The sequence below is a fragment of the Puntigrus tetrazona genome, chromosome 19 (genome assembly GCF_018831695.1).
Source record: "Puntigrus tetrazona isolate hp1 chromosome 19, ASM1883169v1, whole genome shotgun sequence".
In the NCBI taxonomy this organism is placed as follows: Eukaryota; Metazoa; Chordata; class Actinopteri; order Cypriniformes; family Cyprinidae; genus Puntigrus; species Puntigrus tetrazona.
In genome coordinates, this window is record NC_056717.1 from 8471634 (window position 1) to 8497652 (window position 26019).

The window sequence follows — 26019 nt, forward strand, 5'->3', positions numbered from 1 at the left end:
ATCTTGGGCCTTATAAAGAGAAGTGATGCAGTTTTGTAAAACAAAATATCCCTATTGAAACGAAATAGCTTCTGCTTTGGGCCTGTTCACACTCGACTAATAGGCTGTATGATATGTTATAGTAAGATACGATAGCGGTAATGCAACATGCATGAACTGTTTAAAAAGCTGACATGTGAAAGTCACACATGCTCATGTAGGAGAACTGCAGGGAACATCAGTCCACAGTTTCACTCAGCACACAGTCATCTTCATATAGTGCGGCTAACTTATCTTTCTAGCCCTTACGCACTCTCTTCTGTTGCGGTCTTTGATCTTATTAGCTAATAATAAATCGAATTCAGTGCTTATCTGTTGATTTTGTTGACGTGAGCTTAAATTTGCATGTAGCGAAGGAATTGAAGATCGGATTTATATCCATTTTGCAAAGATGTAGTCAAGAGTAAATGGAGAAGTTTAAACAAATCAGAGATGCCCAATTAGCAAAAACGCGTGGAGCGATCATGTGTGAAGAGGCCCTAATTGTTGTATATGGGATTATGAAAGAGTGTCTTTCAAGCAGACAGAGTAGGACCCAGGCTTAGCAAAGCTCTGGTGAGAATATGCTAGTCTCGCAAGAACAGGAGCCATGTGGAGTAGTTTTAGTGGTGGATGGAGGCACTTTTTTGGGCTTCAAAATCTTAACCACCATTTACAGCCATTATAACGCTTGGAAAAAACATGTTTTTATATGACAGACTGAAGAAGTCTGAAAGAAGAAAATCATTAGGATTGTTTGAAGGTGAGTAAATCATGGGGTAATTTTCATTGTTGGGTAAATTAACCCTTTTGTCTCTGTCTTATTGATTGCCAAGTAAATAACACTGTCATGGTCCAGAAAAGTATGAAAGACATGAAAAGCGGGATTCGGGCTCCGATGTCAAAACAACGCAAAAAATTTTACCTAGTAAAAACATTCTAAAACACCATTTTTAAACACTGTGTCTTGTTTTATTAAACTTACAAAAAAGGACGATATTATTATTAAACTAAATCATTATTTTGTTTCTCGATGACATTAATCACATTAAATATCCACAATTAAACTGAACAAACTCTCACTGTAAAGTTCTATTTGCTACAAGAATTTAGCTTAAAATATCGGTTTGATTTATTTATTTATTTATTTTCGTGATCTCTTCATTGCTTTCTGAAGTAACACGCTGATGTGTTCAGAGACCGTCCTCTAGAAATCTGACACAAGCGCTCACAGGAAACGTTAAATGTTACTACTAGGTGTAAACAGCGATGCGTCTCGGCTGAGCACAGATCTATATACCAGGTGTAAACAAGGCCTTTTTGAAGAGATATTGAACTTTTTGAACCGTGAAGTGAGAAGCTGTGATGTTTACATGCCAGACAATTCCAGCTGGTCAAACGGTTAAGATAAAACACCTTAAACCTGATCTGTTAGAAGAGTCTCTGGTTACAGACGGATCTGAGGTCAACTGACCCACTCACCTCACCCAACCTTGCTGTCCACACTGAAAAGACCCAGACAGAGACTAAAGCTGCCCCTAGTGACCTCTCCTGTGGTTTACATAGCAGTGCGGCTCAACACTTCATTAAAGTGTTTTGTAATGGTTGGGAACAGATTTAAGGATTCACAGTGTGTGTTATTTCAAAGACAAACCACATGCACTACAATTGATTCAAACCCAGTTTGCATTATTTAAAGGATTTTAATAAAACATTGCATAAAACAAGATGAAATGTGCTTCTGAATGCTCTCTGCACAAAGCATGGGCCGGGAGGTGTATCATTTCCAAACTTTAGAAATCACAAGCTCACTGAAGACAGATCGTGATAGGTCTGCAAATATGTGTTTGATTTCGTGGGGATGTGTTTGTGTGTGTTTGGTACACACTTTCTGACCACTATGCGATCACCTGGCTGGATCTCCTCCTGTCAAGCGCTGTGGCCACCCACAGAGGTCATGGATAGGATTTCTGTGTCTTGGTCCACTGCTCTCCTGGAAGCGGATGAGAAGAGATTGGCAAGGACACTTTGGCTGATCTTTTTTCATTTTTATTTTCTTAAGTGTCAGTGATCTCACCGATAATTTTTTTTCTCTGTGTGTTTGAGAACATTAAACCACTTTGCAGTAAAAATTGTAAATCATATTTATCATTTTCAAATGTTCATGTCAAGGAGCATTCATTCCAGACGTGCTTAATAAAGTTTGGCAAGCATCTGGTAGCAATGCTGTTTGTAAGAACAACTCATACGGAAAAGGGGATGGGCAGTTATGATCTGTTATTCTAAAAGTTTCCATAGAATTATTTTGTTAGACACCTATCAGACAGCAATCAGACCCAATCAGACACCTGCTTGCTGTGGCCCTTTTGTGGTAAAAAAAATGAAGTAAATATGCTTAATTGCATGGAATGTGCACTTGCAATATATTAAAAAAGTATATTAGAAAAAACTGTACTAAAATAAAATATTTGGATAAAATAAAAGGCCATTTATGTGTACTTGGAGAATAATGTGAAAAGTACACATTTGTAATAAAGTCAAATTTTAAGTTTTTAATTTTAAATCATATTTTTTAAATCAATGTGTTATTGCAATTTATGCTAAGACTTGCTGAAAAGTTTCAGCAGCAATCAAAAAATACATTAAGGCTTAAATAAATGCTTGTCAGTACATTCGCCAGTATATTTTAAACATATTTTAGTCAGTAGAAATAATTTTGAAATGATGTAAAAATTATATAAAGCTTACTGCATTATATATATATATATATATATATATATATATATATATATATATATATATATATATATATATATATATATAATTAATTAATTTTTTTTTAAATAGTAAATTTTTTATTTAGTTGCATTTAACATGCAAGTAAGTGTCTGATAATTCAGTTTACACATTAAAGTATGTTCTATTATAACGATTCCCTAATAAGTACACTTTTCAAAAATAATATACTTCTTTTTAAGATGGTTAAAAAATAAAATAAGCACAACTGAACTGCCGCCGTTTATTCATGTTTAGTTTTATCTAATAGCACTCGTTTAATGCAATAATTTGGCTAGTCCCTGACAACTTCAAACAGCTACTTTTTTTCCCCCCAATCAAATTGACTATAATAACACCTCATACTCGAAACAAGCATGTCCATGTCTTTTCGGATACAGTAAGTGGAAAAGAAATAAATCTCTGACATTAAAAACCTTCCATTCAGAGCATGTTATAATTATGTCTTTTAGATCTTCACGGTGTGCTTGAAGTTCAAAGCCATTGAATATGTCAGTGTTTTCTGAGCATGCTTAGTCCCGATGCAAAGATAAAGCCGGCGATGTGTGTTGTTTGTTAATTGCTAGACTTGGTCAGAGCTTGTTGCCTTTTTGTGAGGTCCATTCCCGTACTCCTAGCTTGGAACATTTTGTGTATGTATTGCTAAATTCTGTTTATCTGCTCCAATCAGCTGATTATTGTTGATTGTGTTTCCCATTGTTTTGCTGAAAAGAAATGCATACTCTCCTTTTCCAAAATAAATTGGTCAAATGTTCTGGCAAAGCGAGGCACATACTTGTTTTGCAAATGTGCCAACGTACCCCAGCGAGTTTGCGTGTGGCTGTCCCGCTTTGTTTATTCCTCGGGCTTTCTTTATACAGCAGAGTTAAGACTGTGACTTTTCCGAATTCTGCATAATACAACGCAGTGACGCAAAAATCAAAAGTATGCCAGCTCTGACCAACCTCAGTCGCTAATATCAAAGGTCGCGTCAGATACAAACCCACTTCCAATCCTCATATGTAAGGCTGTATAAAATAAGAAGGCAATGTTATCGTTGCCAGACAAACCCTTAAAACAGCCGTGGTTACTGTCAACACCTCAAGTGTGATGGAGCCATTTAATAAACATTCCCTTGCATTTCTAACAGCATGAACATGTTGTGCAGCCCTAACTGCACCATTAAATATCACTATTTAATCCATAGTGGTGCTATCACTGTATTGTACTAGATAGTACCTAGCCCCCTGGGGAGTTTTCCATTGGTTTGATAGGTTAGAGATGGATAAAAAGTATATAAAGTTTCCCATTTGTTTGAAATGTGAACATAAATAGAAGCCAACAGTAATTGGCATACAAATAATATGTCTGATATTTCTATGCCGTGCTGATATGTTCATATGTACCATCAGTCATATCAAAGCAGAACTGTGGAAAGATTGTTCGTTGCTATGTAATTAATGTAATTAGGTATACATGTCTCCTAGCAACTGAGGACCATTTTGCACAAACATTTAGAATAATTTCACAAGCGCGAGCAATAACAGGTGAGCACACTGGGTGTTTCTGCAGTCATTTTAGTGTTGTATACCAGGGCTATTTAAATTCTCTGGAACAGTTTGGTGTGGGTTTATCTAATAATCTAAACAAATGATGATAAATGAATAGAGCCATCCATTAGTGCAGCGTTTCCTCACAGTCCCATCGGCAAAGATCAAGCACCCCTTCATCAACACCGAACCAGAAAAGGTGTTTATTTTAGTATTGTTTTACATTATCATTCATTTTACAAATTTTAAATAAATAAAAAAAAAAAAAAACAGGATATGGTTACTCGTTATTTTCTATTTTAATATATTTTATTTTTATATAATTTATTTTTATTTTATTTTATTACAGTTCCTTAATGTGCTGCACATAAAGGAAAATGTATTTTATTTTGTTTTATGTTATTTTATTTATTTATTTATTTATTTATTATATTATTATTTTGTCTGCTTATTGACCAAAATATATTAGCCATGATTGGGTTTCAATTATTTAATGAACATCAGAAGTTCTAGAAAATCAAAATTCGTTTGCCACAATGTGCGGCGCATTAAGGTAGTAAACTGCAATAGTAAGAACTGAAACTCTCATTAGTTTTAAAAAAAAAAAAAAAAAAGGTGGGCAGTAACGAGTTACATGTACTTCGTTACATTTACTTTTGCATTTATAAATTTGTTGGACAACTAATATCGTTGGAGTTGGTACTTTAAAAAAAAAGTGGTAATTTTTTAGTGAAAATCGTTACTCTGGGCAAAGCTCCACCCGTGACTTCATCTTAATGCAAAATTAGTTCAAAATGCTTCCATTTTTTTCTAAACGCGCGTCTGGGAGATTCGCGAATGATTCATACTTTCGAATCAATCCTGTTGATCAAACCAGTTGGCAAGCCAGTGAACTGGTTCATGAATCAGTTTGAATGATTCCCTTCAGCCGTCTGAAGCGGTTTGTGAGCGAGTCAAATCTTCAAACGCTATTATTGTTCGCTAACTACGAAAGACCTTAGATGAACACCGCGCGTGCTGTCCTCTGTTTCGCAGGTATACACGGGCTACGTTGGATTACACGACGCCACTGTGACATTGCCAGTTTGTTGTACGTTATACATGAAATACAGTGTTTAATGTATACATTAAATGAACTGTCGCAAAGTATTAAAAATGAACACCGACCAAACCCGCGTTCTGCGCGGCGGCGCGCGACCTGTTCTTAGGCATGCCTTTGCAAAAAGTCAGACACCATTAATATTCACGCTCACAGAGATATATGTGTTTGCTTTTTGCAGAACAGACGGAAGAAGATCAGCAAATGTGCATTTGTTTCGTTGTGTTCAGATGTTCAGTAGCGGCCAGGTGAGTTTTCACTCTTTGTCAGAGGTTATATAGGCCTACATATAGCCTATAGGGCATTGTTAATATATTCTTCAAAATATAATTTAACCCAGTCACGCAAATTTTTATCAGCCGTTACTCCGGTTTTCAGAGGCATAGCATCCTTTAGAAATGATTTATTGCAGTGTTGGAAACAGTTTTGGAACCTGTGACATTTGGTTCAGGATTCTTTTATGAATAGAAAGCTAAAAAGAACAGCATTGATAATAAATCAACACATTGGAGGGAGTAGTGAAGGATACTGAAGACTGAGGTAAAGGCTGATACAAATTCTGATTAGCCTCAATGAAATAAATTACATTTAACAAAGACACGTTTAAAATGTTTTGAATGGCACTGTGTGTGTGTGTGTGTGTGTGTGTGTGTGTGTGTGTGTGTGTGTGTGTGTGTGTGTGTGTGTGTGAAAAATATCCACTTTAGACTAGTTTTTCCATCCCACAGTGACTTTTACTGAAGTAAATATTCCTGTAAGTACTTTTCTTTCACGTGAGCACAGTTTTTGGGTTCTCTACCCGGTGATACGGTTCAAGCCTGATTCAAGCCCATGAAGACACAGCTGTCCCGTGTGGGGTTTTTTCCTTTTCTGCAATTTAACTATTCTGTTTTCAATTCAATTCCTCATTCGTGAGCCAAATGATTCGGGCCGTATCATAAGGGTGACACCTGGCGTGATATTTAGTCATTGCAATGTATGTCAGCCTTGAGCAGTGCTTTATTTAAACAGCAGATGGCAAACTAAACATACTCAATGTTCTCCCAGCTCGGCGTTCACGATCCTAATTCACATTTATTCATCGAATACGCATATTGTATGAAACTGTGAGTGATTAAATGGTGTGGTTCATGTTGTCATTTCATAATGAATATGAAGTATCACATTGAAATGAATAAAAAAATAACAATTGAATTAGAAAACTTAATTTATGTTAAACAGAGCAGATTAGTAATGGACTACATTTGCTTTGGCGTTAACTGAGAAAATGTAAACCTAAAATGTCATAATTTAAATGTATTATACACATGGTATCAGTAAGATATTCCAAGTTTCTTTTGCTCATCAAGGCTGTATGTATTAGACATATATATTAAAACTTCAGTGAGCAGTTTAAAATGACAGTTTGCCATTTTTAATCTTACATTAAAATATATCAAGTGATTATCAGAAATCATTCCAATATGATCATTTATAATCAACAGGTGTGCTGTTTAATATTTTTTTGGGGACTTGTGATACTTTTTCAGGCTTCTTTAATAAATATAAAGGAAAAAAAGATTAGTGTTTATTCAAAATATACATTTCGCTATTTAAAAAACATTAGAGTCAGTATGTTATTTCTTTCTTTTTTCTTTTTTTTTATAAACAGTGAATGCTTGTATTCAGCAAGGGTGTGTTAAATGGATTAAAAAGGTGATAATAAAGACTTATTGTTAGGAAATATCTATTTTAAATAATTAAAAATCATTCAATAATTAAAGTTTGTATTTTATATAATCAAAGAAAACGTATCACGTTTTCCAAATAAATAAATACAAATAAATCAGCACAACATTTCAACCCTATTGATACATCAGCATATTAAAATGATTTCTGAAGAATCATGTGAATGGAAAATTCAGTGCTGTCTCACAGAAATGAATAGGAAGCAATATTAGAAATTGCAATAATATTTAATGATATGCAGTTTTTCTGCATTTTTCTGTATTTTATTTAATGTTTTTTTTTTTTTTATTAAATTTTGCTGACAGATATTAAAGTGGTATGTTTTATTTTGTTAGACTTCGTTAAAAAGGAGCGTGAGACAAAATGGACCAAAACAGCAACGCAGGTCACTTAACAAGAATATACTGCAAATACACAGCATCATATACGAATCGATGCAACTCATGATATGAATGGCATTCCAAGAACAGACTACAGTGTTTCTAAAAGATTCCAGGGCCTTAACTACTCACATCAAAATAGAAGTGCGATGCACTTACTGTGTTCATATTGAGAAACACTTTTACTGCTATTAAGGTGGGATACGGGTAAGGGATGGATCAACGGTGTAATTATACATATCTGTACATAAATTAATTACAGATACAGGTATTTTTAAAAACATAAGTACAATGTTGTACGCAATAAGTGCATCGCACCGAATGATTAATTTAAATGTAAGTACATAGCGGTTAAGGCCACCTAATATAAAGTGGAACTGATTCCACTGCCACAGGATGATACACTTCAGATAGATCTGCTGTAAAACACCTTTATTTCTTGGTTTTCAGCTGTCCGTGTCCACCATTCTAACCCAGTTCTCAATGAATCACACTCTAATTATACCCACAAGACCTTGACCAAGCTTCTAGATTATGATCCTGTATCAGTAATGGATGTCTTAACTGATGGCAGGCTGACCTTGCGGTACCGGTGGGCAACTGGTCAAGGCTGTGCGCTCCACCACACACGGCTGGGATAGGAAGTGTGCAATAAATCTACATTCACAAAATTAGCTATTGTCTACATCACAGAAATGCCAGTCTATTGCTTTGCTTGCTTGAGGTATTTTTTTCTAACCAACTCTGATGTCATATCCTGGTTTGAGGTACATTTGGATATATGAATTTGGCTTCACTTTGTGTGTGTGTGTGTGTGTGTGTGTGTGTGTATGGCCAGGTCTAATTACAGACTGGGTAAAGAGGCCCGTTGAGGGACATAAGTAAGCTTCTAGTAGGCCTAAGGTCTCCCAGATTTACCACAGCATGAAAAGTGAGAAATAGACAGAGAGAAAGAGAGAGAGGAGCCAAGAGAGAAAGCTGTGGAGAAATTTAAGGACATGTAGGCGGAAAGAAGGAGTGTGTCAGTGTGTGTGTGTGTGTGTCTATATGTGTGAATCTATTCTGATCGTGCCACAGGAAAAAAGGTCTACCGTAACATGTCTGCCCTAAACCAAACGCTCTGAATATGAGTAGCATGCATTTATACTGGTGGCCGTATGAAATAATAGTTTTTTTTAAAAACGAAATCATTCTAGTACACTGATTTGCTGTTCAAGAAACATTTTTTATTGTTATCCATGTCGAAAATAATGTTGTTATGGTAACTAGGGTATGAATTTATGAGATTGATCAAAAGCGACAGTATTGATAATATTACAGAAAAAAATCTATTTAAAAAAGGCAGTTTAAATGTACTTTTTGTTCATTGAAGAATCCTAAACACACTATCACAGTTGACACTAAATATTTAAACAGTAAAAAAGTGCATTCAGCATTTGTAATAATATCAAGTCATTATTAATAATTGACTTTCAGTAATAATAGAGCGTTTTAGCAAATCAGCATATTAGAATCACTGAACACTGGAGTATTTATGCTGATATCCGTTTGACATCACTATAAATTCGATTTTAAAATACTTAAATCCAAAACAGCAATTTTAAATGGTTAAACCGTCTCATATTACTATTTTACCGTTTTAATACATAAATAAATGAAACCCTGGTGAGCAAATACGTTTTTTTTAATGTATTGAAAACCATTTTTTCAGGGCTAGTGTAAACTGTCATAGGGCAAAATTCAACTCTTTTGCCTCTTTACATCAAAGAGTATTTATCAGTCTAAATCGTTGACTATCTGCAAACCATATATGCAAACTGGTTTCTTTTCCCTGCAAACACACCTCCTTTTTGTGCAGATGCTCGTGTTTGAGGTCTGCAGTCACAACCGATCAGAGGATACAGATATTCCAGTCTGCTGCATCCACCTTGACCAAACATCCAGAACAGTCTGTATACGGAGGAATTGTTCAAACTGTTGCTTACAAACTGTAAAACACAATAGTTGTTTCACCTTGAAATAACTTCTTACCTCGCTGCCTAAAACTTTTTTAGTTGTCATTTACAATACGCTTTTGCATAAATCTCCTATAGAGAAATGCTTTGACATTATTGTATTTGTGCGAGTTAATTTGCTAGCCAGATAAATTACCGGTTTGTTTATGTTACTTGTTTGGCACGTTCGCTAGCTTGCATGATGACTCTCAGAGAAACTGATCTCTGGTTTCAGTTTAGCGTTACAGTCTCTCAGCTCTCTGCTTTTGCACAGGTTCAGATCAGTACTTAAGCTTCCTGATAAATAGTCTTAGATTAGGTTTAGCGTTACATTTTTATAATGGAATGTTTCTTTTTTTTTAATAATAACATCTAGCGTATATGCCAACCTGGTCTCATGAAAACACGAACCTCTGTGCACTTTTTGTGCAACACCGTTTTTACGTGCATTTCATCGCAGTTTCAAAGAGAAATCAGTTTCAGATCTCCCAACATATGAATATGCTTTGAAGTCGTAACATGATATTCTTTAATTGCATAAAAATGACACTTTATTAATCAAAACTCTGTAAATTTGTTTCCATCCATGGAAAGAGGGATTGTGGGATGGAGGAGCAAGGCTGAACTACAGATGCATCATGGGGCCAAAAGTTGGTTTGTTCTGATATTCGCGCCAGCTGTGACAAAACAAACAAAAAAAAACGTGCAAAGCAGTATCGGTTGTTAGACTAAACCTAAATTCTACAGCTTTCGTCACATCCCTTATGGCTTTAATTATATCTCTATGGAATGAAATTCGGTGCAAATTGTATATGCTTGCTCAACAAATTATATGTTTGTTCTGCCTTTAACAGTTTACAAAGTTACTGCGCAACAAATGCAGCCCCGAGTGTCAAATCCTTAACTGGAAAGCCTGCCACTAAGCAAACTTACAAAGCCATGCTTTGGATTTAACCCGAGAATAAAAAGCACGGGGAATTGTGGTCGCATAAACCTGATGCATTTAGGCATCTATTTGTAGACATGGACTTGATTATGGGGAAATTACATTGCCTTGTCGTTGCTCTCCTCACACATTATCAGTGACAAAACAGTTTGTTGTGTTGTGTTTTCGATCGGTTGCTGTGTCGGTTGAGGCTCACCGGATCATTAAAGCATCATGTCATTCATGAATTTAATACTTGCAGCCTGGGAAAATGAATGGCTTTGGTGGTGCTCTGCATCCTAGAGCGGCAGTCTGGGCGCAATTCTAGAGCTCAAGCAATTCAGAACATTTACGATGTTTTGGATTATAATATTAAAGGAAACCTTATTCGTAATTATAAACATATTTTTTGGAATATTTGAGACAGAAGGGCTCAAGACAACTGTACTTCCCTCACTGCACATGAATCAAATGTCTCATTAAACGTGTAATAAAATCTAGCCCTCAGTCTCTGCATGAAAAACATGTTCTGACATGGAGGGGCCAGCGAGGGGTTTCTGAATCATTGAGATTTTATTTTCTGGATTACAATTTCTGTATTTTCCATTTAGATGCTTGGGATATGTATATATATATATATATATATATATATATATATATATATATATATATATATATATATATATATATATATATATATATATATATATATATATATATATATATGTATGCATGTATACTATGTTTATTATGTATATATCCATATATACAGACATGCATGTGTATAATTAAGAAAAATGTGTTCTGTTTCTATATTAAATGTATTTATATATAATATAAATTATATAAATATGAATGCAAATCCTTTGAAAACTATATACATTGTATGTGTTCGTACTTACAGTGTATATAAATAATAAATGTTTAAACAACATATTATGTAATATATGCAAACAAACATCTACAATGTACAAAATATATAAAACAAATGATCAAGTCTGAGGCGTTCTGATTGCGGAGGGGTGCAGACATTATCTAAATATGCATCTGTATGTAAGGATTCACTAAAGCTAGTTTTATGAAACTTTCTCAATGAATTTTCATAGATTTTTTTAATTAATTTCTAACACAGTGATTTATTTACAGGCAAATCAACAACGCTGTGTGTGACATCCTCAAAAACATAGCAAGCATTAAAAACACACGTGTTATAGGTAACATTATGTCGATTTTCTCCTATTCAATTATTCAGATTTACGTGATGTAAACACATCATCAGGTTAATCTAGCTTTATCCTGTGTACGTACACGTGTTTGTTTCTGTAACCGATTGTATATACGTTGAAAGATTCTTACAAAGTGTACAGAGAGGCATTGGCAGATAGAGACTGTTTGTATACAGTATAAAAAAGACAGAGACGGAGCGTGTGTTACACTTGCGGTTTGCTCTTTCCTCTTCTTTTTTTTTTTCTTCCAGATTAATCAGAGACCACAAGAGGTGAACCCTTTTCCACGTAAACATGGCATGGCGGCGTGACACGGCTCATTAGCAAAGAAAATGGTGTATTCAGAGCAATGTGATTGTGGCTTTCTGTTAAGAGCTCACATATTTAGAGGCCCCAGCATCACTGCAGCAGGATGGTGCCAGCCGCAAATAATGTTTACACTTAATCTTCCAACAGAATTAGCGCTCAGAGGGCTAAAATAGTCAATTACGGCCTGATTACAGAACATGTGGTAAAAAAAAACAAAAAAACGCAAGCCAGTCATTAGCTGGACGAATGAAGAGTTTAGCCTGCGTTGGTACCCTGTTTGAAAAGGCATGATTTTCTAAACTTTAACATGTAAACACTTGTTGCTGGATGAGGAAAGCATCTGTCGTATCTTCTGCTAGGTTTCTTTCACTAGAGATGGACGCTCGCTTCGTCGGCGTGTCAAATAGATTAGTGATTTCCACGGAGGACGTTTCGTTCCGGTTTCAAACATTTAAACACGCTTTGTTTTTGTTAAATATTTATAAATAACAGTTGGACTTGAGATTTGTTCTAGGCTGAAGGATTTTCGGAGACCGCGAAAAGGCCTAACAACCAAAGTGTTTCCCCCCGTTAGTGGTTCGCACAGTAAAAACGCAAAAGATGCTCGAGGCAGCTTTTCGGCTTCCGGTCATTTTTTTTTTTTTGCTTCAGTGACCCTATCATAAAGGAAACATTTATGGCTCTTGAAACATAAACGTATATATTAATCATTGATCTTTTTGTTTTTTTATTTGACCTTTCGAGCAGATGAGTTGAATGATTTCTGAGGGAACGTGTGAAACTGAAGCACACGAGCTCGTTTATGCAGTGCAGCAAAAAGGTAACTGAGACTTTTTATTTGACAATTTTTATTTTGACAGCAGTGCGTTTTTCTTAGAATTTGAAATATAAACTCAAAATGGAAAATTAATAATTTCTCAAAATTTTAACATTATAAGATGCAGTTGAGAGTTTAAATCAAGCAGTTCTGGAAACCTTCCATACTGAAAATGATGCTGAAAATTCAGCTTTACAGTAACAGGAATAAATGACATATTAAAATATATTCAAATAGATAACTATTGAATAGCAGTTATTGGAAATAATAAACATAGTAATAATAGATCACTATATTTAAGTTTTTGCTGAGTTTTTAATTTAATAAATGCAAACCTAGTAAGCACGGAAATAGTTTTACCAACTGCATAGTGTATGTATTGAAGTTTTTTATTTGTGGCACCTTTAAAGGGCGCCTAGAGATTGCCAGACTGGCTGAGGGAGCTAAAAAATGTGCTTTCAAACATTTTTTCATTTTTACAGTGAATGTCAAATTATAACGAAATATTCATAACAGCCCCGGGCTTAATAATCAGCAGCGTGACATTGATTGTCCTTCACAGGTAGCAGTATTTTTAACAAGCAAATCCTAAGTAAATCTGTAAGGAAAACTCCCCCTAGAAGAGCAGTGAGGTAATGTGTCCTCCGTGGTTTGCTATGTGAGTCCTGGTGGCTGGATTTTAGTAATGAACAAGAATGATCAAGGCACATAACCTTGAATTGAGATTGATGCCGTGGCAGCAGAATCCCAGCAAGGAAAATTCAGAGATCGCGCCTGTTAAAGTCATATGTATGAAAATCATTAAAGTCAGTTCTGTGACTAAAAAGTTTGAAGATGAAAAAGAAAAAAAAAAATTATAGTGATACAAAAACCCATAGGCAAAGTAAAGTTTAGGATCTGGGCCATTGAATGAAGAATTTAATAGGAGAAGGGAAGCCATTAAATCATAAGATGTCAGCTTCACTTTTCAGAATTATTTCTAATATTAGAACAACATGTCGCACTAGAGGTAGAGAGCAAAGCTGGAATAGCCAGAGTTCATTTTTTAAATTTTCACTTGCTAACATATGCCAGTATTCCTTCTCTGCAGCCACCAGAAACAAATTCAGTTTTAAAAGGCATCGCAGAAGTGTAGTCTCTGCAAGGAACGCATTAGTCTCAGCTCGTGTCATGAGCACAGATCCATTGACTCAGACAGTCTGCCTCAGGATGTGCGTTTCAGGCTCTTTAAAACACAGAACAACGTTTTGGTTATGTTTAATTTTAATTTCAAATCTGTTGTAACAGGTTCGGTAACTAAATGGTAAATCAAAACTGATTTAATAAATAATTTAATAAATGGGTTGGTGGGACTATAGGATGGTACAGTGTAAAGCAATTGATGTAATAAACAAGTAATGGCAACATTTGTTTTTTCCATTTAAATGGTGTTTTTTTATTAGTGTTTCAAATTTTTTAAGATACCCTATTAAACTTTCAAAAAATTGTTTTACGACTATTTTCAACTGATTTTTCCCAACTAATTTAACTTGAAATATATATATTATGTGAAAATAAAAGAATAGATAGCAATGAAAATATTAAAGGTTACATAACATAAATGTCAGAAAATAAATCTTGCCCAAAAGTAGTAAATCTTGATCTTGATATTTTTCTATATGTACATATAAGTATCTTAAATATTTGTATATTTGTACATGTAAAAGTAGTAATTTTCAATATTAAAAAATATTTATATATATATATATATATATATATATATATATATATATATATATATATATATATGAAATACCTTATAACATTAAAAATGTTTAATGTACATGCATATTATTAGAATATTAGCCATTAGAACAAATTAAGGACATATTAATGCCTTATTCTTATTCTTAAATTTAACTAGCTTACTAGATATTAATAAGCAGCATTAGGAATGTATCGACGGCAAAATCATAGTGAATGATTGTTCCCTACTCTGAAGTGTTACAGTGTTTTATGTTCATTTAAATGAACAATTTAAATGAATTTAAAAACTATTTTCAGTTGCAAAACGTATTTGATACTTGTGAATATTTCAAGGTTTTTTTCTCTTTCGCAAAACAGCCTTTCCATTTTACATCCATCGGAATAATCTTTTCATCTAATAGTATTTATTTTAGATATTAAATTATTGTCATACACACAAACAATGGGAGGTTGAATAAGTAATAACTAGAAAGAACATCAGAGTGTTGAAGAATGGATTTTGCCGGATCAGATGACGGCGCTCTTTTTTAATAGCAGTATAGTTCTTATGAAGTGAGTCGAGCGTAGCATGGATTTCTGAAGCCTCTATATTTCCTCAGTCTTTGTGCGTTAATATGAAACGCATCACTTCCTCCTCCTTCGACTCCTTTCATCCTCTCATTACAAAGCAGCGCACATTACACATACGCTAAAGCCGCTTAGTGTATCCTATTGGAAATGCCTGTCTGAGGTCTGGCATTAACAGATACCAGAGTTAGTGGTTTCGTCTCCGAGCTCCTTTTCCACTCAGCTAATGAACGTCACGGGGCCTTTTAAAAATAAAAAGCGTTTTAAAACGAACCGAGCAGAGTGACACGAAAATTACAACGTATAGAATGACAAACTGATGCAACCTACAAATAACTTCACAAAATACGCGACACTAAATCACTGCACGTTTCGTATATGTTCACTCAAACTCCCAATTAGCTTCCAAAACAACACAAATAAAATCCCGGAGAGCATCGGCGCTCTATTTTAACAATCATCTGTCTGGGTTTCCTCTCGCACACGTCTGATTGACTCCGACAGGCCGGAGAGGCCTCTCCAAAACCTAATAAGCATTAGCCTGTCAGACGAGCTCCGCCTCGTGTCACGCGCACATTCAACAATTGGCCACCAGGTGAGAGGAGTCACCTGCAGAAAATCCCTCTCTTCCCCGGGAGCTGTCAAATTAGCAGTCGGCTATTATGGAGGCTTAGGCCTCGGATCCGCAGGGAAGGAGAGAGCGAGGAACGAGAGACAGCAGACTCACGTAACCGCTCGGAGGCCTGGGGGCAGTGACATGGCTCAAAACCCAAACCATATGAACATTAATACGCACCCGGGGGCCATTCTCGGAGATTACTTTACATAACGACTAATTGGCCTAATTTGTTAAATAAACACTATATTTTCTTTTGAAGCTTAATACAGGACCACTGGACTTAGCAGTCGCTCTGAGCCGAGCAGCAACACCCACATCGGATTTTTGGTGGTCTGCTAAAGTCATTTCCCCTCGAAATGAACCTAATTTCCTTTCTGGGTTCAGGATCGTGTGTGCGCTCGCTTCGCCTCAGTCAGATAAAGAAATCGCGAAGCTGGGGTTGAAAACAGAACTGCTAATGTCTGTGTTTTTTAAAGTACCGTTCCCTTTCAAGTTAATACTGCTGGGTGGAAAGCCTACAGCTACTTTTTATTTGATTTATTATTATTATATTTTTACACCAGCTGAGCTACACCGATCATAAAAGTGTTCAATTACCAGTCCAAGCCAGTTCGGGATTCAATAAAACTGGGATAAAAGAATTATTTTGGTCCAAAAAAAATTCCAACGGCTTTTATTTTTAATTAAATGTACAGCTAAGTAATCGCGGACACAAAAAAATGATTCTGAAATGATAAACAACGAACTAGCCACAAGACTGTATTTTAATAGCTTTATTAGGCATTGAAAGGAGATTAAACCATTTTTGCCAGCATTTTTGTAATTACAGCGCCTTCACGAGCGACACTTTCTTCAGCAAGTTTCCACCACATAAAAAATCTGATGCTTTATGATCTCTGCATTGCTGTGAGTTGTTAATTCACTGTGGTTGAAATCTATAAAGTCAAATGAAACGGTGAAAAAAAAAAAAAAAAAAAAATTGCTCCTCCGACCAATAACACTCATTTGATTGTTCGGATTTTTTGCAGCATTCAAACGGAATAAAAGTCAATAAAATAGTTTTTGTTTTCAGTAACTATATGTACGTTTCCTGTACTGTCCGCTTAGGTCATTAAATGAGTTTTCATGCCTCAAAACCAAACACGTTTGAGACGGGCAAAAACGCTTCAGTTTCATGGAGAGAATTATGGTTTTCCATCTGAGAAATGCACATGAGAATGAACAGCATCTGTGTTCTCAAGGATATTTTTAATGCGAGTGACCAGCAACACTCCAGCGTATCTATTGCTAGAGAGATTTATAGAAATCTGCTTCTCGTTTCGTGTCTAAAACAGCAAGTTCATCTTGCCGTTGGGATAAGTTACGTATTTCTGAAATATTACTGACAAACTGTCAGTATCGAATTTGATTAGTCATGTTAATGAGTTAAATTAAAAAATGATACGATTGTGCTTTTAACAGATTATTAATAGCCATTTTTAGCACTGCGAACTTAATGTGCCTCCTGTAGTGAAGCCTATCAAAAACATCATTTTTTGCATTTATTTTATTGGAAAACGATCCTATTCACAGCCTGAAAAAAAAAAGTGCAGATAAAGGGACACCAAATAGCCCCCCAAAACCCCTCGCCCCCGTCCCACTTCCGAGACGCTCACTTTTTTGCAACTCATTTCTTAGAAAAAGCCTCTGTGGGATCGGATAGCCCGGGTTCCAAAATATCGTACCCCAGTTTTCGCGAGCCCGGAACTACTTGGCTGGCCTCAGATTGATTGTACCTTGCCGTTCTGGAGGAAGATCGTATGCATGTGGTCAGTAGCGAGGAGCCTGCGACCCAACCTCCCTCTCATGTTACGCCCTATATATAACATCCATTCCTCCAGCACCTCGCTTCAACCCCCCCTCCCTCGTTCCCTCGCTCCGGCTTCACTTCTCCAGAAGCGCTGTACCCAGTCGGGCCCAGACGGCTCAGTCTTTCCCTCTCTTTCTCTCTCTCTCTCCCGTCTGTCACCCGAGCTTCCTCTTGCAGGCTGTGTGTGTTTACCCTCTTTTCGGGCCTGGCAACGGGGCTGCATGCTCAGGATTACCGGAGGCCTTGCCTTTCATCGCTGCCCGCTCCCTCTTCCTTTCGCCTGGACGACGGTGACTACGGGTGCGTGGTGATTTTTATTATCTTTTTTTTTTGTTACGCTCACGGAGTTATTTTGGAGACATGGATCACTCTCTGTTCGGATGCCTTCGGAGCCCGCATGCCCCGTCCCAGGCTCTGCACCCGGCGTTCGCCCAGTCCTCCCTGGCCCTGCACGGCCGCTCCGATCACGTCTCCTACCCCGACCTCCCGGGACCCTCGCCGCCCTGCAGCTACGGGGGGGAGGAGGGCGGTTTCGGGGGGCCCCATCACAGAGTTCACCCCGCTCCGCAGCATCCGCACCTCTCTCAGCATCAGCCCTCCTGGCACGTCCCGCAGATGCCCTCGATGGACGGGGAGCGCCACGGCCTCTGCCTGCCTCACCCGGACTCCGCTGCTCCAGAGCTGTGCGGCACAGGAGGAGCGGGCTCCCAGGGCCTGTGCGCGGGTAACCCAGCACTCTCTGGAAGTGACCCTTCCGGGGGGGCGTCCTGCGTGTCCGGGGAGTACGGGAGACAGACCATGTCACCTGTTGAGCCGGAGCGGAGGAGTAGCAAAGGGAAGAGTGACAGTTCAGGTACGCAGCACTTATTGCGTGTTCATTTGCGTTCAATAGAAAAGGCATTGTGAATTCATTTTTTTTTCACTTGATTTTTGTTTGATTATTATGATTATTCAAGTATGAATAATTCATGTGCTTTCCGTTACTCGGAACATTGTCTCTTTTGTTACACATCAGATTTATTCAGAATAGTAAAAAAAAAAAAAGTCTTTTAGTTTATTCATTATTACATCATTCAATTTCTGTCTTAATTTTTACGTTAACATTAACATTAATGTTGGTATTGTCTATTTTCTGCAATCTGGACTAGATTGGGAATTTGATTTTGAAACTATGTTTTAATAAATATTGAGGTGAAATTCATCCATGCACAAAACTATATGTTTTGTTTAGAAAACAGCTTAGTTTTATTTCAATAGTTTACTTTGCGATGTTCAGTACGAATTCAAAGAATAATGTACCATTATTTTGACTTAAATGCATGAAGTGATTTATTTAAAAGAATGATCAGAGACAAAGAGCTATCAGAGAATGAAAGAACTTTATTTTAAAATGTAAATTTCAAATAACATTTAAGATATTTTTATTTGTACGTTAGTCCATATCAAGATATTTTTAAACAAAAAACACTATATATGTATTAAATGGATTTTTGTACTGCACTGTAAAAAAAATTATTGTTCAAAGTTTGCTAGAAAATACAATTTCTCATGCTACTTGACATTTGTTTATAATTTGTTACATAGCAGAAAAGTGTGATTAATTTTTACACCTCTGACGTTGAAATTAGATGCACGCACACACAAACCTCCCTAATCCGTCTAAGAGCATGCAAACTTTGCAAATAATTCAAACTGAGCAATTCTTAGGAATATGGTCAAAAGCTGCTTGATATTTCTTAGTTTTAAGAGAGAATGCTTCCTCATATGTAAGGTTTTGCACAAAAAAACCGTCCTGGAGCCGTGGGGCTGCCCTGTTTCTTTCTCTCATCAGCCTCAGAGGTGTAAGTCACTCTGGCATTTACCCTCAGGTCTTTAATAGACCACAGGTGAAAGCTGCCGTTAAACGCTCACACTGCCCGCAGCTGCGCTTTTGATACCCCAAACACATACGCACCGTTTACGGCTGGGGAAAACAGTTAGACCTGCAGCTGGACAGCTTTTATATAAAACGTGACCCTTAAAATGCAAGAACAATAGAAAATGTCACACCTGGTGATCTAAGTGGTTTGACATTGACATGCAGTCTTTAAGAAAAAGCGGCTCTTAGCTTGTTTTGCACGAGTCTTGCCGTACAAATTGGAAATGTGAACAGAGCGAATTTCTGGAGGAAAAAAGTCACTGCTGTTTTAGCTTCAGCCGATTTAGTTTTTTCCACTTTTTAGAGTAGAGGAACTGAATTAGCCCGGCATATACTGTACAGCTAGGATTTAGTTTTTTGTCTGTTTGGTCATGCCATGAAGGGGGTCTAAATGCTATAGCTTTTCATCCAGGTGCCTATAATTTATGGCATGATGGCATACTGATGGACAAGCCCAGCGATGGTAGAAATTTCCAGAAGGCTTCTGTTGGCACTTGCTGTGCCTTTATACCAAATCCAATTTCCTCCAGTCTTGGCAGTTATCAAAGCCAGTGTGGTTTTTATTTAGAGCCGTGTCACATATCAAGATGTTGCAGCGATAGGCTGAACAGATTATAGATTATTCCGAAAAGCGATGTTGGATATGAAATATGAGTATCAAAGCTCATAATCTTGTGTTCAGTAAAACCTCGGATTTCTAGGGCAGTTGTATTTTTATGCCGGTTTCAAAGGAGCCAAAAATTCGACGTCTAAATCACACCCGTCCCTGAATGGCTAGGCAAAAGATATTCATTTGAAACATATTTTCCTTTTAAAGTTTTTTTTTTTGTAATGAGTCGTTTCAAAGTCTCTCTGTCTATTAATTGCATTTCAACCGATTGTTTTGCATTACACTGTTTAAGTGTTTACACTGTTCGTTTTCAATATTTCACATTATAAAAGTAAACATTTTGACACTTGCCAGAGAAAAGAACAAAAGGCTGTACATGAAATTCAAACTAAACTAAACTACAGTAGTTTATAAATATTAAAAGTTAAAATGTATCTAAAATCGTAAGGTATGGTGTAATAATGCGAAGGCTGTTCAATCCCTTGAGTTAAGTTTTGCTAAAAAAACAATGCATTTAGGTTGATTTAGTGACATTAAATAATATTTTAGATTTTAATAAAATCTGTTAATTTACAGGCATCCAAATAAAGTGCTTTTTAACAATTTCTTTATCCAGTTACAAACAAATCATTCTTTGCTCGTGATAATCTATTCGCTGTCACTTTTAAGAAACTCTTCAGGCAGTAACAAAGTAGCCTAAACGTTTCTTTTAAAAATAAATGAATAAACGACAGAATCAGACTATTATATGCCCAATATTTCTGCAGATTATTTTTCAGTAATACACACACACACGTCACCCCAACATTACATTTGTCACTATAGCTAAATATGTACTGCCCAACAAGCTTCAGGGCTGAATTTGATCATTTTTGGACCAATCAGAAATGTTCCTTCGTGTGTTCTGTAAAAAGAGACGCGTGTGGAAAATGAAGAGTAAATTGATCTGATTGTTGGAGAGTGTGAACGAAGCCCTGTTGATTCAGGCCAGATTTGAGAGCATGTGCTCCGCTCTGTGGCCCTTCTCCGCCTGCTAAAAACACCACAGCCATATCGCCATAATAAAGGGTGATTGGCAGGCCAAATTGTTCCGCTTTCATTTTTATTTTTGTTCGTTTATTTTATTTCAGAGCCCTGCAGTTTATCACACCATCTTATTTTTTCACCCTTTCGCTTTTTTTTCCCCAACCCCTTCTCTTTTTCTTTTTCTGTGCATTTACAGCGGCTAGAAAGTGATCTGTTTTTCATTTCAGATTCCCAGGATGGGAGCTATAAGTCAGACGTGAGCAGTAAACCTAGGAAGGAGCGCACAGCGTTCACCAAGGAACAGATTCGAGAGCTGGAATCAGAATTCGCTCACCACAACTATCTGACACGGCTTAGACGTTACGAAATCGCCGTCAACCTTGACCTCACGGAGAGACAAGTACGTGCAGCGCTGAGCCCGTTCTCACGCGTTACCAACAGACATAACACTGGCACTTCAAAATATTCCTTCGCTCGACGGGTAAAAAAAAAAAAAGCAATTGCTTAAGCGATTAAGTCGCATGAAGTGATAAACTTTCAACAAATTAAATAACGTGACCTCATTTGCTGATGTAAATCTTGAAGTGCAGTTAAGTACGAGCTCTCTAGAAATATGTTCTGCATTAGAAATGAGTGACGTGCTTTACACAGGGCTCTGTGTCGAGGGCTTCGGTCTATTTGTCTCTTTTTTTTCTTTATTTTAAGAACTTTTTTTGAATGACGTTTATTAGATGAGACAGAGGGAAAGTGACGGGGAGATAGCAGGAGCAGGACACGGTCCAGGCTGGAAGCATGAGCACCTTTTGATCGAATAGTACATTCATTCAGAGGCCTCCAGTTTTCCCCTCTGCTAATTAACTGGATGTAAACCTTTCAAAACAGTGACTATAAAATCATAAAATCAGTTGCTATGTGATTTAGACCTTTTTTAAACCATTTTATTCACACCGTTTTAAAGGTCCAACTATTAACTATCACTAAATCCTGATTTGCTGTTTATTAATAGTTAAGTTAGTTATTAAGTTTAGGATTGGGTTACTTGAAATATGATATAAGACATTAATATGTGCTTTATACTTACTAATAAACAGTCGATATGCTAATAATAGGCATGCTTGTTAATATAAAGTTTTATCCAAATTTTTTAAGATATCTATTACTTACTCAACTTCTTTTTTTTGTTTTATTTGTTTCTATTTTACTTAACTGCAAAGAAAAAAGTAGCTGTTTAACTGCAGGCCCCGTTGTGACAACTTACCCCAACAGAATGCAAAACACGCCCTGTCGTTGCAGAACATTGTCACGATGCTTGAATAATTATGGAAATAATTAGCATTTTTTTCTTGCATATTGTTATATCTTTTCTTACACGCACAGTTTACTCACTAGAGACAAACTAGCCCCGAGTCTTACACATTACTCTTTAAATATATGTCAAATTAAACCGTGCTTGAAGGTTGACTGTAGATTTACGGTGGACGCTGTTTTTATGGTGTTTTCGTCAGAATGACCCGCACATCCCACACAGCCATTCCAGAGTTTAGGATCATTCCAGATGAGCCTCGACCTAAAAAGAACCTTTAAAGTATATGCAACTCACTTAGGATTTGCATTTTTGTTTTATTCCCTTTTCTCTTCCTACTCCTCCACACAATTGCTTCCTATCCGCTGACTCTCAGCTCAGATCCAATAAATCTGCGGACGTGGGTTGATCTCAAATCTTCAACAACGTAGTCTGAAAATCGACCCTTTCTGTGTATTTATTTATTGCACACACACACACACACATTTGAACACATATAAAGTGTGATATAGGATAGCGCAGTTCCGTACGCCCCGCGGCTATTTGTCTAAAGAGTTGCACAAAAGTTCTCAAACTTCATCTAAATGTTCTTGTCATGTAAGGAAATCTGCCGACTCATTTAAGAGCTCTCTCTAAAATACCTGCGCTGCTCTTCCTAAAATAACCCCCTCAGCCTGAAATAGTCCCGCTGGGGGGGTGAGGCGCCGCCACTCGGTCCAGATCCGATCCACCCGTTTTAGGCAGCAGCTCGATCATCCCAGAGGAGACACAAATACAGAGCAAAGTGTCGAGTCAGGACCTGGAGCGCGGGCCAACGGGCGACCAGGAGTTTCGCACATCAGCACATAACTGACCAGGTGGAAATAGCCAATCATATCGCTGATCCGCCAAACTTCCCAGAAATCTGCTCCAGAAGAAAAACACAAGAGCCCACGGTTCCTTTAGAGATTCGACGCAGATACGAAGGACCCGCAAAGCGCACGAAACGAGGTGTTTCACGTACGCGGTCTGTGCGTGTGGGATCTGAGTGCTGTGTTGGCAGAAGTCTCTTGAAATCTGTGGCTCATCCGATCTGATAGTGTTCTGATACAGAGGGTGGTTTTAGAGAGGGGGTCTGTGTGCCAAAACAACTCTTTCTGGAAAGTGCCATAACACACACCCTAACACACGTTCCCACAAAGTGGCGTTGAGTTTCCCTGATGCAGATCTTGGACGCCTGTGTTGCTAAGAGACCAATAAAGTCCCATAAACATTAGTGCGTAAATGACTACTGTATAATAGCTTGGACAAAATATGAGTCTCCTAATGAGCAAACGACACTTATTTATTCCTTTTTATTATTATTTTTTTTATTATAGATGGTATACAACATTTATTTGATCTAATAAAGGGTTGGGAGGATTTATAGCAAAATATAAAAAATTACTCTTTCAGCTGAGGAAAAACTAAATAACTTAATTCTTTACCTTTAACTAATTATACATTTTACTGTGACTGTTAAAATCTGTAAAATTTTGCCATACAGCAGCACAAATATGTCAATTACGAAGTTTTCAGGTAATAAAATTAAGATGTTTAATATTAAATAAATTTAAATAAATTTCAAAATATATCAATTGTATTTAATATTATGAGTCCTCAGTTTAATTAAATGATGCATAGAATTAAAGCATTCGTTAAGTTCTTCGGTTAAGTCAATGAAATTGTTTATTTATAACTGTATTAAATAATATTTTGTGGGCAGGGTTGTTATCAAAAGCTAAACATCTTTAAAAAGTGTGGATTGCTTGAAATAAAGATGAACAACAATAAATAAAAATAAATGTATTTACTAAAATAGCTAAAAATAAATCAAGTTAAATGAAACAAAACAAATGTAAAAACTATAAAAAATATTAATAAAAAATGAATTGCTTTGAACTAAAAAGGTTTGGTACTAAAATTAAAATCTAATTTTAAATATCCACAACAAATATAATACATACAAGTGATACCAAAATAACACTGCATGTGATGAAAATTTTGGGCAATTATAATTGAGAAATAAAATGTACTATTAAAAATGAGGCATGCTCTTTTAATTCCATTTTGAGTCTACCTACTTGAATTAGTACTCATCCTCCATACTTTATATGAGTACTTGAACAGTATTTGTCTTGATGCAGGTGAAGGTGTGGTTCCAGAACAGACGGATGAAGTGGAAGCGAGTGAAGGGAGGTCAGCAGGGAGCCGCAGTGCGAGAGAAAGAACTGGTGAACGTAAAGAAAGGAACTCTCTTGCCTTCCGAGTTCTCCCCAATGGTGGGACTGCATCATCCCATGGGTTCCCCCAGCAACGAGGACGACAGTCACGACAGCGACCAGAGCTCGGAGCACACACATTTATGATGTCCGCACTCCAGCCGCTCGGTTTCCTCAGGAATCAGCTACGTCGGTACTTAGCATCTAGTCCTGGGACGTGTCGTGTTATTTCGTTCTGAGGTTGTAGGGTTTGTTTTTGGTCTGTGAAACAGATGCTCACAGGGTTGCAAACCAGAGCTCAGCCCTCGGTGGCCACGGACTTTGAAGAGCAGTCTAAATAATAGTCAAAGGTGGCCACAATTTTCAAGAGACTATAAGCGTTTCATCCGATTTTGACATTGTAAACAAATATAAGTCTGAATGTTGTAAACATTCCACATGAGTGCCTTTGAGAGGATTTTTGCACTGTTTTCATTTTTGCCCTAACTGTTTGCTACTGTATTTACATACAGATTTTGATTAAAAAAAAATACCTTTAATTAAAAAAACATAACCTGTGACCGCACAGAATAAGTATTATCGTAGTCTGTTTGTAAAGAAGCAAAGGATAACGTTAATTGCAGCTTATTTTATTTTTTTTTACACAATATGGGTACTTGGATAGACACAATATGGGGATTGAATATGACAGGGCATACTGATAAACATTTGATTTCAAGGGAAAATAGAATAAAAATCTAACCATGTTAAGAATCCGTTCACTTGCCCGAAGGCTTGTGTGCTGCAAGGCACCACAAAGGACTGCAAATAATGTTCCGTGATCCCTGAAGGAGTCAAAACAATACACTACACTTCAAAACTATTGGGTTTGGTAAGATTTTTGTTAATGTTTTAAGAGAGGGCTGTTATGCTCAAAAGGTTGCATTTATTTGATCAAAAATGCAGTAAAGACGGTAATATTATTATATATTAATACAATTTTAAATATATATTTTTATTATTATTTTAATATATTTTAAAACGTAATTTATTCATGTGAGGGCAAAGCTGAATATTTAGTGTCTTTTCTAACATTATTATATAAGTCTTTACTCTCATTTTTGTGATCAATTTAATGAAATATTAAAAAGAAAAAGTATGTATATATATATATATATATATATATATATATATATATATATATATATATATATATATACAAACACATACATATATAAATAATATAATCTTGCTGACCCCAAACTTTGGTTTGGTAGTGTTCATAATTTATAAATGCCACATTACATACGGCATATGATTTCTTTTATGTTTTTTATTCCT

General features: G+C 36.5%; 1 protein-coding gene across 1 annotated transcript; it reads left to right on the top strand.

The window, feature by feature from the left end:
* The first annotated feature begins 5268 nt into the window (after positions 1-5268).
* Positions 5269-25264, top strand: meox2b (mesenchyme homeobox 2b). The gene is made up of 6 exons (XM_043217206.1): positions 5269-5378; positions 5624-5690; positions 12752-12824; positions 17950-18455; positions 21384-21556; positions 24625-25264. The coding sequence occupies exons 4-6, from the start codon at positions 17963-17965 to the stop codon at positions 24844-24846; spliced, it is 888 nt and encodes a 295-aa protein (XP_043073141.1). The 5' UTR covers positions 5269-5378; positions 5624-5690; positions 12752-12824; positions 17950-17962; the 3' UTR covers positions 24847-25264.
* Positions 25265-26019: the final 755 nt, after the last annotated feature.

Excerpts from the sequence above, each read along its gene's own strand:
- meox2b (XM_043217206.1), top strand. The coding sequence starts at position 17,963 with ATGGATCACTCTCTGTTCGGATGCCTTCGGAGCCCGCATGCCCCGTCC. Across the intron at positions 18,456-21,383 it reads AGGGAAGAGTGACAGTTCAG|ATTCCCAGGATGGGAGCTAT; the intron begins GTACGCAGCACT and ends TTTTCATTTCAG. Across the intron at positions 21,557-24,624 it reads TTGACCTCACGGAGAGACAA|GTGAAGGTGTGGTTCCAGAA; the intron begins GTACGTGCAGCG and ends GTCTTGATGCAG.